Below are 14,000 nucleotides of genomic sequence, written 5' to 3' on the forward strand. Positions count from 1 at the left end.
GCACCAAACTAGCTAGCACTGGCCAAGGCCTGTGAGCGGCCTCTGCTAGTCATTTTTTATGGTCTCATCTCCTCCACTTGAATATTGGTCCACTCATTCATTCATCAAGTTTTTATTATGCCAGACACCAATGTATGCACTGGGGATACAACAGGGAACAAAACAAAGACCCTGACCTTTTTGAATTTAGTCTTGTGGAGAGAGCCAAAACAAACAAGTAAATACAGAGCATGTGGAATGGTAACAAGGACCAAGGAGAAAAGTAAAGTGGTGTAAGGAAAATAGGGAGCACAGGGCAAGAGGGTTGCTCTTTTGTAGAGTGGTCAGGGAAGCCCTCTCTGACAAAGAAGACTGTGAAGAGAAGCGAAGGAAGTGAAAGGGTGAGCTAGGTAAATATGGAGAGGAAAGAGATTCAAAACAAAGGGCATAGCAAGTGCAAAGGCCCTGAGGCAGGTGCTCTTGCTTTGTTTGAGGACATGCAGGGAAGCCAGGGATTGGCACTGAGTGACCAAGTGGGAAAGTGAAGAGATAAGTTCGGAGATGGAGGGCTGGAAGTGGACGCAAGAACATATAAGCCAGTATAAGGTTGGCTTTCATGAAACAGGAATTCATTGGAGGGTTTTAACTGAGGATTCCAATGATCTATCTTACAGTTTAAGGGGATCACTTTGGCTATTGTGTGGCTGCAGTCAAGGGAAAATGGAAGGACAGTAATGCAGCTTTAGCTAGCACACATGCCACACATGGGCCTAGGCTAATACTAAGGGATACAGGTAAATTCAAGCCCCACTGTCATGCTGTTGTCCTATGACACACAAAATAGTGAAAAGAAAATGCTTGTTCAGAAAAACTTGCCACCCCAGCTTGTTCAGGACGTCCTAGTTAATGAAATGATTGAAATAATATTTTATTCACTCACACAAGAAGGAAACAAAGAAAACCATCTTGACCTGTGCCTTCCCCATTCCAGCTTCCCAGTCCTGTTGTCATGCTGCTGCCTGGTCCCCAGGCAGGCCCTCTGCTCTCAGCGCCTCCTCTGACCTGCGCTGTGCTCTAATCTGATTCTTGATGTGACTACCCACCCTGCTCCCTCTGCTGAGGAGTCATCACCCTCCTGCCACAGCCTCTCTGCCTGTATGGGCTCAGGGGATGGAGGCCAGCTCTCTCACAGCTCTGGGGCTGAGGGAAGACCGGGCTGTCAGCCTCACAGCTATCTATGCTCCGTGGCTCTCCAGCTGCCAGGACTCAGGGGGAGGCTGCCAAACGAAGAACTCCAGAAGGACCAAGCTGGCCGAGGTCGGCCTTCTCTCAGGACACCAGGCTTAAGGAAAGGGCTCGCTTACCTGTCGGCAGTGCCAACCCACCTCCTCCACTGGGGCTTAGCGGAGGGGACAGAAGCTGTCCCCTAGTCTGGTCACACTCCTTGCTTCCAAATTCTCCTCACTCTTCCCAAGGACCTTTGGTTGAGTGGGGGCAGGGAGAAGAGAGGTGAAAGAAATATTTCTGTACTTTCTAAATCGTTTTGTCCTAATCCTGCTTTCTCACAACGTTAACTTAAAAGGAAGGTATTCTCTGCCTTTGTTCTGTTTCAGACATGCCTGGACTGGAGAAGGCCTCCAGGACACGAGCAAATGAGCATAGAGGGGTGGGATTGCTGCCATTAAGGCTCCAGCTGTCATCCTGCTCCACTGTCCCAGCCCCCAGACCTTCAAAAACAAAGCCTGACTGCAGTTGTCTTTCACACAGGGCAATTTGGGCATTCTGGGGGGCCCAGAAATACAAAAGCCACCGTTAACCCCTTCCTAGGACAAAGGAGACCCAACACAGGACCTCAGGTTGCCCTTCCTGTGAGGTGCAGGGAGAGCAGTGCAGAGATGGCTTTGTCCTTTGGCCCATTAGTGCACAGCAGGAAAAAGACAAGGACACTCATTTCTTTCTCAATATCTCACCCTGTTACACACTTAAGTCATAAATTCACAGCAGCGATAAGCGCCTGAGAGAACTTCTCCAGTCAGGCACCGTGCCAAATGCCAGAGATATAATAAATTAAAACACAGTCTCTGCCCTGAGAGGGTTCAAAGTCTACTTGGGGAGACACACATTTAAACAACTAATCCCAACAATTGAGAGGTGCTGTTACACACGGTGCCACGGGGACACAGAAGACCAAGAATCCAGTTCCAGGTGCAAAGGGCTTCACAGAAGTGGTGATGCTTAGGGCACATTTTTTAAAATAACAATTTTGTTTTTTATAAAAATGACACTTGATCTTTGCAATAATTCAAACAATGGGTCTGAGAAAGAAAATAACAAAATACCTCAAGCCCCACATCCCAGAAATAACCAGTATGAACTCTTAAAATGAGATTTTATTGGAATTCTACAAGACAAAAAGAATCTGCTGGTAAAATGAAGGAACTAGTGCAAAGGCCTAGAGTCCGAAAGTAACAATGAGCTGGGTCTGCTTGGAGTGCAGAGTGCCTGCAAGGGGGTGGCCATCCGAGACTGACCACGGCAGGAGAGCCGGGACCGCTTCTGTTTTATGTGCAAAGCCAGTGCCTGGTACTGTGCGGTGGGAGATGTCCCAGAGATATGTGCTTAAAGAATAAAGGACCACGCAGAAGGTAGGCAGACTAAGCATCGAGAGAGGAAGAAAGGCCTGAGAGAGCAGTCCATTAAGTGTAAAGAAATGAGTCTCATGCATCAGGAGATGACATGATAATAGCAGCCCCATTTAATGAGCTGTTGCATAAGCCAAGCATTTTTCATTGTTCGACCAATTAATTCTCACAACAGCATTACCTAAACACTATTTTTATCGTCATTTTGCATCCAAGGAAACAGCCAAAAAGATTAGAGGACCTGCCCGACATCACCCAGGTAGTAATTTAAGATCTGATACTCTTAACCCAGTGCTCTGTCTTTCCTGAGAGGATTCTGAAAGATTTTTGGTATTAGCAACAACGCTTAGCGTGTAGCCCCGCCCCCTCAAAGGGCTTTGCTTGCTTGGACACGTAAGTTCTGTCTATTTAAAACCAGTCTTAACACTTTAGAATCATATGTCACATTCAACCCCTCAAGTCATTAAGAGTGATTAAAAGCCACCACTAGAGCAATCAGGTTTAAAACACATAACCTGTCACCCAGGAGTGAGTAGTTTTCTTCCACTGTCACGATGAATAACTTCAGGTATCTGTTTTGTGTTTTGAGTGGTGGGTTTGATTGGTTTACGTACCATGGGGAGGGAAAGGAGAGCAGGGGAAAGTGGCGCAGCCAGGGCCTGGAAACCCAGAGCTCACTGTGAAGCCTGGGAACTTTCTATGTGGAGGCTGTCTCACTCAAGCGCGGGGGCAGGAGAAAATCATAAGACCGGAGAGATTAGTCTGACTCAAGCCGACTGGGTAGATAAGATAACATGATAAGACCTTGAGATGATCACAGGCAGGGGGAAGTGCTTGAAAAAAAAATTTTTTTTTAAGTAGCTGTCAGTGTGCTGAGGTTTGGTTCTATCTGCACTTCCCATGTACCATCTTCCAAGTTCCCAGTTCACACACCATTCCCCTATTGGCACCAATGGCTCCGGACAGGCCTGTAGAGCCATCTCTCTTCCTTCGGTCCCAGCCACAAGTGTGATGCAGCAATGGATCTTCTTCCCCTGTGAGGAGTCCTAGTTCTTACTCAGACCCATCCAAAGGAGAGGTGGACAGAGACCCAGGTTCCAGCTCCAGAACCAGCTGCCTCTGAGTCATCTCTGCTTCCTGCCAGGTAAGGCTACTTGGAGGGAAGGCAGCGAAGACCTGCACTGGCAGAGCCCAGGGGAGAGCTGGCCAGGGCCAACCTGCAGGCCTTTCCCCTGGGAGCCCTCTGGGAGCCTGGACACCGGGCAGGCACCGACACCTCAGGGAAGCTGAGGCCTCAGTGTCCACTGGGATGACATAAGAGAGAAGCATGTGATGAGGCACTGGCTGGCTTCCCTGCCATCCAGCTGGGAATCCATTTCCTTGTGGAAAGTGACATCAGAGGCTCTTCTTCACTAGTAGTCTTAGTGGCCCCTTTTCCTTGGACGAAAGACGAAAGACGTCCAAGACGAAAGAGTGTCAGGAAATGCGTAAAAGGAAGAGGGGGAGAAAGCTAGAAAAAAAGCTTAGAACAATCTTTGAAGGGACTTCCCTTGTGGCACAGTGGTTAAGAATCCGCCTGCCAATCTTAACAAAAAAAGAAATGGTTCTGAAGAACCTAGGGGCAGGATAGGAATAAAGATGCAGATGTAGAGAATGGACTTGAGGACACAGGGAGTGGGAAGGGTAAGCTGGGACGAAGTGAGAGAGTGGCATGCACGTATATACACTACCAAATGTAAAATAGATAGCTAGTGGGAAGCAGCCGCATAGCACAGGGAGATCAACTCAGTGCATTGTGACCACCTAGAGGGGTGGGATAGGGAGGGTGGGAGGGAGACGCAAGAGGGAGGAGATATAGGGATATATGTATATGTATAGCTGATTCACTTTGTTATAAAGCGGAAACTAACACACCATTGTAAAGCAATTATACTCCAATAAAGATGTTAAAAAAAAGAATCCACCTGCCAATGCAGGGGACACAGGTTCGATCCCTGGTGGGGGAAGATCCCACGTGCCGCAGAGCAACTAAGCCCGTGAGCCACAAGTACTAAGCCCACGCTCTAGAGCCCGCGAGCCACAACTACTGAAGCCCACGCGCCTAGAGCCCGTGCCCCGCAACAAGAGAAGCCACTGCAATGAGAAGCCCGTGCACCACAACGAAGAGCAGCCCCCTCTCGCCACAACTAGAGAAAGCCCGCGTGCAGCAACGAAGACCCAACGCAGCCAAAAATAAATAAATAAATAAATAATAAATTTATTTTAAAAAAGCTTTGATGTTTGGGACACTGGGTAGACACGGGGAGTGAATCTTCCAGCTTCTGAGACAGGTGCACAACAGGCCAGACTGGGATGGATCTTCTCTTGAAGAGCCCTGTAAGCAAGCTAGCCAGCAGCCGGGGGCCCCGAGGGCAGGCCCCCGGGGCCAGGCCCCCGGGGCCATGTCAATCCGGCTTCATTCTGGGGCTTCATTCTGGGGCTCGTACCCAGAGCAGAGGTCCTCAAAATGTGAAACACAGACCAGTTCTGTCAAAATCACCTGGGAAGTGTTTATGAAAACCACCGGTCCCCCTCTGCACCCTCCGCCCACGGATCAGCAGCGGGTGCCAGGGATCTGCATTTGTTTCTAAAAAGCACCTCCCCAGTGCTCTTTAGGTCTGCTGAAACAAACATGGTAAATCTGGAGGCTTATAAAACTCAGTGTCTCAGAAACCCAGGGCGAACAATCACAGATCCCTCACCACATTGCCCCATCTTGAATCACGCTCCGCCCAGAACACAGCGCGCCGGCCAGCCCAGGGAACGGGGTGCAGACATGATTGCTTCTACCTTATCAAGAGCTGAGCAGCATTTCCTGGGCCCCGTGCTTCATTAGCACGTTGGCGGTGTTGCTTCCTGTAGCTGACTCTCTGTTTCCATTCTGGCAAAGTGTTTGCTCTCCTCTCTCTGCTTTGGGGGTTGGGGGAAGATGAGCTTCTCACGGATCCTGTCTCTGCCTTCTTGGCAGCTTCCCCATCAGTGCTCCTCACATCCCCGCAACAAGGCAGAGACCCTGGCTTCCCCCTGAGCCTCTCTGTGGAGCACCACACCCAGACGAGCTTGCCCCTCCTGCAGTCGGCATCGCAGCTACATCCAGGTAGAACCAAACCTGTTGTTTCATATTTTGGGTCAAGTCAGCCTGACATTTAAGGGACAGAGGCAAGGTAGGGAGTTGATTGGGCGGTAGAAAGTTCTAGAAAGATAGATGGGAAACTTTAGAAAGAAAGAAATAAAAACCAATAGACTTTATTTGTGAGGGACTTTGGTAAATAAAGATTTAAGAAGATGAATTTTGAGAGTAAAAAGTTGTATGTTAGGGAATGTTCGGAAGACATGGAGACCAGGAGGAGTTCTGTCATTCTTATCTACTACAAAAAGTGGTTATACCACACAGGATTATATGTAAAACACAAACCAATTCTGCCTTTTCTCCTAGGAGTCAGCAATTTAGGAAGAGCCAGGGAAAGTGGCAGACAGGCTGGCAAGCAGATGACGATTAAGAGAAGGCTTAGAAGGAGGAGCTGAAGCCAGAGACGGTCCTGGGATAATGGATGTCACCATACCGACCCGCTCAGAAATCAGAGGGAGGACCTCACAGCCCAGCACTCTGCAGGGAACCCTCAGCAGCCCAGACAGGTAAGTGGCCCGGGTGGTGAGCTCTCCCCTCCCCTGATTTAGACAGAGGGCCCTGGTCTACCCTGGGAGGCTTCTACCCCAGCAGTATTGCCACCCCTCACCAGAGTGGTCCCCTGAGACCAATAAACTCTAGGCTCAGAGAAGTTTACCCAGAACTGCTTGGAGGAAAGAAATGGGTATTGAGGAGAAAAAGGAGTTGATAGGAGGAGACGAAATATGATAACACTGCATTTCCTTAGAGCTGTCTGCCTGCCCTGGTTGGATTTCTCACGCTCAGAGGCCCTGATTGCTGTCCTCGATCATTTCTGTCTCAGGTCCCACCAATCACTCCTCAAAGAAACAAAAACAAAAACTAGTTCCCACTCTGATGGAAACAAAAAGCCCACTTTTTTCATTTGTTTTAGGCCCTAAAAACTTGCCATGAATAAAAATGGAATCATAGATATGATAAAGATATATCCTTAGAACATAAAACCCCACAGAACTAATCGTAGATATGAATTTTACAGCTAAAAGCTTCAATATTATATTAAATAAAAAATTCATCAGCCGTTGAAACTTTGACAGTGGGAGGTATACATTTCAGTGCTATCATAACAGCACAGCTCAAAATAATAAATTTTAAATCACTGTAGTTTGGGGAGGTAAATATCATTACCATGACAAACAAATACATGTCACTTGCAGGTGGACAGAGGCCTTGATGGAGAATGAATTCGTAAAGTGTCAGAACCCTGCAGCTCCCCCGGCAAAAAAATCCTATTTCTATATTCATTCATTTGTTTGATAATTTACTCATTCATTAATTTAACAAATATTCATCAGGCCCCTACTGAGTACCAGGCACCAGGTGAACCGGACAGACAAGTTCATAACCTCCTGGAGCTTACAGTCAAGTGGGAGAGTCAGATAGAAACAGATGAACAAATGCATGGATAACATAATGTCAGTCAGTCATAAGTGCTATGAGGAAAAACCAAGGCAGAGTAAGGGGATTGAGAGTATCAGGGAGGCTGTGGCCAGGGAGGACCTGTCTGAGGAGGTGACATTTCAGAAGAGACCTGAATGAAATGAGGGACTGAGCTATGGGAGAGGGAGCAGCAGGTCTGAGAGACCAGACTGCTTTGCCAGGAACAGCACGGAGTCCTGGCGGTCAAGGTCAGAGGGAAAGTGGTAGGAAATGAGGTCAGAGGCAGGCAGAGGCCAGAATAGAAGAGGCCATGAAGTCTTCACTGGGTAGGGACTATGGATGTTATCCCAAGTGTGATAGGAAGTCATGGAGGGTATCATAGCAAGCAGAGGAGGGACGTGATCTGATTTACCGTTTAGAGGATCACTCTGGCCCGTGTGTGAAGATAGTGTGTTGGGGCCAAGAGTGAAAGCAAGGAGACCCATTAGAGAGGTTCTTGCAAAGGTCCACTTGGAATGCACGGTGGTTCGGACCAGGGTGGTGGTAATGGAGGAGCAAGAGGTGACTGGTTTGGATAGATGCCCAGGGAAGAGCAGACAGAATCTGCTGGTTAACTAGAAGTGGGGTGTGAAAGAAAGAAAACATTCAAGGATGGCTCCAAGGTTTTTGGCCGAGTCATTAGATGATGGGAAACACCAGAGGAGCAGGTTTGTGGGGGGAGAACAGGAGTTCTGCTTCAGACATTTTTGGTTTGAAATGTCTATTAGGCAACCTTTTGGAAATGTCCAATACAGAGTTGAGTAAACAAGCCTAGAACTCAGGAGGACAAAAATCTTCCCTGATAGATGACCTGGTTTCTAGTAATTGGGGGAGCAGGTCTGCTAGTGAGTCCTTCTGTAACCTCAATTGGCTGCTTCTTATAGGCAAAGCAGAGCAGTAACTCCGTGCCTGCCTGGGAATTGCATGTAACCCAGAACTTGCTCCATGCATTTGCATTGGTTAAATTCCGCAGAACACCTGAGTGTTGCTTAGAGACCAGCTCCACAAGTTGGTGCTACAGGGGTTATTCAAGTGCAGGCAACCTGGACTCTTGTCCCAGAGCTGCTCCCTACTTGTAAGTTGGGTAATCTTCTCCTTCGAGCAAGACAGAAAGCCCAGGAGCAGGGAATGGGGGAAGCAGGAGCAGGTGGACTTGACATTACAAGTTTGGAAGACAGCGTGAAGCCATAGAAAGAACAGTCTTTGGGCCCAAACAGACCTAGACTCACGTTCCATCATGCTCTTTCCTACCTATGTGATCTTTGACATGTTACTCTACCTTTCTGAGTCTAATTCTCGGATTCCTTGGTCACAAAGAGAAATGGGATTGTTGTACAGATTAAATAAGGTTCACGTGCAAAACACTGGCATCCAGTAGGCATTCAAAAGGGATAGATTCCTTCTCCCATGTCCTATTTCCCTCTCTCCAAGGGAAGATGACCCTCTCTTCCACCACCCAGTCCATCCCACCTCAGCGTTCCTTCACCGGGCTCTCATTCCAAATCCTCGAGCCCTACCTCCTAAAGGAAGCATCTTCTCCAACTTCCCACCCTCCTATGGCTGGGTCATGGCACTTGGTTTTCCTCGCAGAGCTGAAGACCACTACAGCAGCATCTTTTCTGGGTTTGCAGGACTCCTTGCCATCCTCCTGGTTGTCGCAGTTTTCTGCATCCTGTGGAACTGGAGTAAATGGAAGAAGCGTGAGTCCCTTGTTTGTCCAAAGTTGAGACACACTAAGATCAATCAACTAGCCTGGTATTTAAAGCCCAGTTTACCCTCCAGAGATAAACTGTTGGGCTGGGTAGTCCTCTGTTCTTACCTGACACACGGGTCATGGTCTCCCTTGGGATCCGAAGCTGTGGCTCCATAAGGCTCAGTGCTGAGTGGAGTTCCATTTTGAAAGTCATTGCCCTGGTATCCCTGTGCCCTGCTTCTGTCCACTGAGTCCCTTATGCTTCTAGCTCAAAGGGAATTGGTCAAGTCTGAAAACATATTTTTCATGATACATGGTGAGGGTGGGCAATATTTTCAGGGACCATCTCATCCCCAGGGGGCCCCGCATTCTGTGCAGCTGGGCCCAGCCATGACCTCCATGTCTCTCATTGCCTTGCAGGGCAAGTTCCTTACTTCCGAGTCACCGTCATGCCCTTGCTGACTCTGCCTCGACCCAGACAAGGAACCAAAAATATTTATGACCTCTTGCCCCGAAGACAAGAAGAGCTGGGTAGGTTTTTCTTTCTAATCCCTGGAGTCCAGACCTACAGAACTTCTACCCCCGGAATGTACCTCTCACCTGGAAGCAACTTTCTCTAAAGTTGCAGACCTTTCTGCCCTTCAGGGAGCATGAGAGAGAATGGGATAGATAGACTGCAAGATGCAACTCCAGTGGGGGCTTGGAGAGCTCGAAGAAGGGAGCGGGGGGTCATCTGGGTTGGGGGTTTTGTTTGTTTCTTTTTCCGATTTCACTGATAAAAAATGGACATACATCACCGTATAAGTTTATGGAGTACAGCATGATGGTTTGATTACATAGACAGCAGCTTTGGTTTTTCTTGACGTAAGTTAAGACGTAAGCAGGCGACAGCTGGGTATGTCTAGCATCGGGAAAGACATACAGAAGGAGAAAATGGCCTCCAGCCTCAAGGCAGGGAGGGTTCGCCCCAGGAGCCTCCTTCCCAGCCTCCTCAATTCCTGTGCTAGTGTCCTTTTGTCCTCAGCTAGCTGAGGAGGGTTCCGGGTCCCCTAGCACATCATCCCTGTAGCCCTGACCCTCTCCCCACAGAACGCCAGGCCCCAAACACCAGACATCACACAAACCCACTTCACCCAAGATGCAGGGATTGTACAGGCTGAAGCACTCGGAGGACTGGCTGACTATGTTCAGGGTTTGTTCTCTGTCCTTTCAGGAAGACATCCGTCAAGAAGTATTCGTATTTTCAGTACTGAGAGCCTCCTCTCCAGAAATTCTGACAGCCCTCCCTCTGAACATGTGGTAAGAGTCAAGAGAAATGACAACCCGTTTGGGAGAAATGATATGTCTCTGGCAGAAGAGCTGAAGTGCAAGAGTTCTAGGTCTTGGCTCTTGTTTCACTGCAAATAGCATGTCCTTTGGCACACACACTCTCCCCCTGCCCCCCGCCCTCGAGGCCCTATTAATAAATTGGGACGACTAGCCTCAGGACTTCCCTCCCAACCAAGGCAAAAAACTTAGAAAGAGAGGAGCAAGCACTTGGGATTTTAGGAAAGGCACCAGGGCACATGTATTCAAGGACACAATGTTAGAGCTGAAATGTGTTTTCCAAATGAGTGTTGTCCCCTTCAAAGTCATCACCTTGGGAGGGTACCTAAATATTCCAGCAGTGCTGTTCGTGCTCAAAATACTCTTAAAGTCCTACTTTGGCAATTACTTCTGAGCCTATGTCAAATTGTTTCAATCCTCCTCCATAGCAGAAATACTCGTAAGTTCACTCAGCACTGTAACTGGTGTAGAAAGCACTGAGCACGTCGGGGATACCTTTGAGGTTACAAGGGGACTATTGCAATTAATAACAATAATCCCGTGTGTCTTGTAGTCTGGCTCTGAAGGCAGCTCCCCAGGAGGAGTCACACCAGGGACAGTAGAGGGACTGTTTTGAAGATCAGGGTGCTTATTTCCATAGATAAGTTCTCATTAGCTTGTGAAAAGAATCAGTTCCTTTGGTTTTGTGACCGTCCTTGGGTAAGTACAGCCATGCTGCAGCTGCTGCTAATTCGGTTGTTACCCAGCCTTTCTTTACTCAGGGGCTTAGGTTGATTACCATGCAGCCACTCCATGTCGCCACCTTTGCTTCCTCTTCCTCTTGCATGTCCCATCCTTGGGCTCTGCTCCTGCTTCTAAGACTTCCTGGGGCAGAAAGTCTAAGTGGCTGATAAAAGGAAGAGCAGAGGAAACTCCATTGCTAAAGCTACTTCTAGGACTCAGGTGGGCCCTGAGGGAATTTTGCATCTAGAGTTTAGATCTCAAACTGGCTTAAGCCCACAAACATGTTTGGATTGTACTCTGTAGCGTTTGAAGGACATTTTGAACCAGTTGGCAACATTTAAAAACCCAAATGATTTCACATTAAAGTCCAGATGTCCAGCTTTTCTTGAAAATCAGAAGTTCTGGAAACAACAGACTAGCATCTCTAATTGGCCATAATCAGCTGATCTTCGTGTCAGCTGCCCCTATACTAACATAACAACAAGCATTTTTTAGTGTTTTCTTGTTCCAGGAGTTATTCTAAACACTTTACGGTCAGTAATCCATTTACTCCTCACAAAACCCTCATGGTGTAGATATTATTATGATTATACCCATTTTATAAGTTAGGAAACTAAGGCACAGTGAGATTAGGTGACTTTCCCAAACTCAGCACAGCGTGGTGAGGCCTGGGACTTGCACCCTCAGTCTGAGCCTAAGCCTCTACCTTTAACCACTATGCCGCACCTCTCAGTGTGCTCTGGGGTGGCAGGCTCTCTCCAATTCATAATACTTCCCCCACTCCCCATTGAAACCCCACAGTGTGGCCAAAAAACAGTTGCAATTTATTGTCAAATTTACACTGCTGCTTTCCTTAAACTCAGCCTACTTCACTTATTCCTACCTAGCATCTGAAGCCTTGAGGTTTGAGACCCCTGATTCAGACCTTTTCTCCAAAGTGAAGAACTGAGAGAAAGAACCATTAGATGTAGTAGTACTGGGCGGGGAAGAAGAAAGGTTTTGTCCGTGTTTCTACTTCTATCCTGTCACTGGCTTTCTCTTCTTACTCATAGCCCTCCCAAGCAGGTGATGCCCTCCATGTGCACAGAGCCCATACTCATGCCATGGGGTATGCAGTGGGCATCTATGACAATGCCATGGGGCCCCAGATGTGTGGAAACCTCACTCCCTCAGCGCACTATGTCAATGTCAGAGCTTCAAGAGATTGCCCAAGCACTTCTTCAGAGGATTCAAGAGATTATGTCAATATCCCCACAGCAAAGGAGATTGCTGAGACTTTAGCTTCTACCAACAGCCCTCCTGGGAACCTCTTCATCCTCCCAAGTACTAAGGTGCTGGAGTTGACTGAAGAAATAGATGAGGGCTGTGGGAACGCCAGTGACTGCACCAGTTTGGGGTCTCCAGGAACTGAGAGCAGTGATCCACTCAACGATGGGGAAGGGTCTTCTCAGACCTCAAATGATTATGTCAACATGGCAGTGCTGGATCTCGAGACCATTCAAGGGAAGCAGCCCTGGGGAACTTTTCAGTGCTGCAGAGATTATGAAAATGTACCACCAGATCCCAGTGTAAACCAGCAGCAGGAGGAGAAGGAAGCGACATCCTCAAACACAGACCATGTAGAGGGCAGGACAGATGGTCCCGAAACCCACATCCAACCTGTCATGCAGTCAGGGAGTTTCCTGGCCTTAAAGGATTATGTGACCTATCAGTCATCTGCACAGAGTGAGAACAGTCAGATGAAACATGGAGAAGAGATGTCAAATGAAGACTCTCGTGACTACAAGAATGTGTGAGCTGCCAAGGTAGGAGGTAGGGACTTTGAGCAGGGGCCTGACACATGGCTCCTTCCTGATGAATTAAGACCCAGCCACCCAGCTGGAAAGCCACATGGAGCGGTCTATCCTGCCAGATCCATAGCCATTATAGGGTCTAGTGAAGACCCTTGACCACCCTTGTATTTCAGTGGATTCATTTGGTTACGCTAAAAAGAAGCTGAAATGAGTAAGGAGCTAAGAGGCTCACAAAAGCAGAGGTTTGAAAAAGTCAGAAAGAAATTCTTCTCAGGCAGGGTGCTGTTATCTCTCATACCAACTTAAGAATGCTGAAACTGCCTTATAGGACTGTGAGGAGGTTAAAAATGGAAGAGTACTTTAGTAGACAGTGGAAACATGAAGTAGTCTAAAATCATTACCTTCACTAATACCAGCAGGCTGCAAAGCAGGAATACAGATTATTTGGTAATCCAGGCAGAGGCCAAAAGGAACGAGGAAGTTGGGTTGGGGTGGGGGGACAGTTGCCGCTCTCAAATGAGTGTGGACAACCAAACGCTGGAGAAAATGCAGAACAATAGGAACTCTCGCTCATTGCTGAAGGGATTGCAAGGCATAACATTCACTCTGGAAAACTGTTTGGCAGTTTCTTATAAACATAAACCTATTATACAACCCAGTCATTCCACTATTAGGTATTTATCCAAGTGTGAAATTTGTATTCACAAAAAAACCCATACATGACTGTTTATAGCAGCTTTATTCATAATTGCCAAAACCTAGAAATAACCCAAATGTCTTTCAACAGGTGAATGGATAAACAAGTGTCCTATATCCACACAATGAGTTTATCCACACTCAACAGTAAAAAGGAGTGAAGTAGGTTCATGCAATAACATGGACAAATATTAAACGTATTTTGCTAAGTGATAGAAGCTAGACCTAAAAATCTACATATTGTATGGTTCCATTTATATGACATTCTGAAAAAGGCAAAACTATAGGGGTGGAAAACAGATCAGTGGTTGGCAGGTTTGGGGAGAGGGAAGGGGTTTACAACAAAGGAGCTGTACAAGGGAATTTTTAGGATAATTGTTCTGTATTGTACTATGGTGATGGATACATGATTGTATTCATTTGTCAAAACACACACAAAAAAAGCTGTATAGCACAAAGGGTGACTTTTATTATATGCAAATTTTAAAAAAATTCACCAGGCTGTCAGGGGAACCCACAATAAA

General features: G+C 47.3%; 1 protein-coding gene across 1 annotated transcript; it reads left to right on the forward strand.

The window, feature by feature from the left end:
• Positions 1 to 6,057: 6,057 nt before the first annotated feature.
• Positions 6,058 to 13,426, forward strand: LAX1 (lymphocyte transmembrane adaptor 1). Its single transcript, XM_036847321.1, has 5 exons — positions 6,058 to 6,296; positions 8,836 to 8,945; positions 9,359 to 9,469; positions 10,152 to 10,237; positions 12,040 to 13,426. Exons 1-5 carry the CDS (start codon positions 6,208 to 6,210, stop codon positions 12,781 to 12,783), a joined length of 1,140 nt encoding a protein of 379 aa, XP_036703216.1. The 5' UTR covers positions 6,058 to 6,207; the 3' UTR covers positions 12,784 to 13,426.
• The last annotated feature ends 574 nt before the right edge of the window (positions 13,427 to 14,000 follow it).

Source organism: Balaenoptera musculus, chromosome 1, assembly GCF_009873245.2.
Source record: "Balaenoptera musculus isolate JJ_BM4_2016_0621 chromosome 1, mBalMus1.pri.v3, whole genome shotgun sequence".
In the NCBI taxonomy this organism is placed as follows: Eukaryota; Metazoa; Chordata; class Mammalia; order Artiodactyla; family Balaenopteridae; genus Balaenoptera; species Balaenoptera musculus.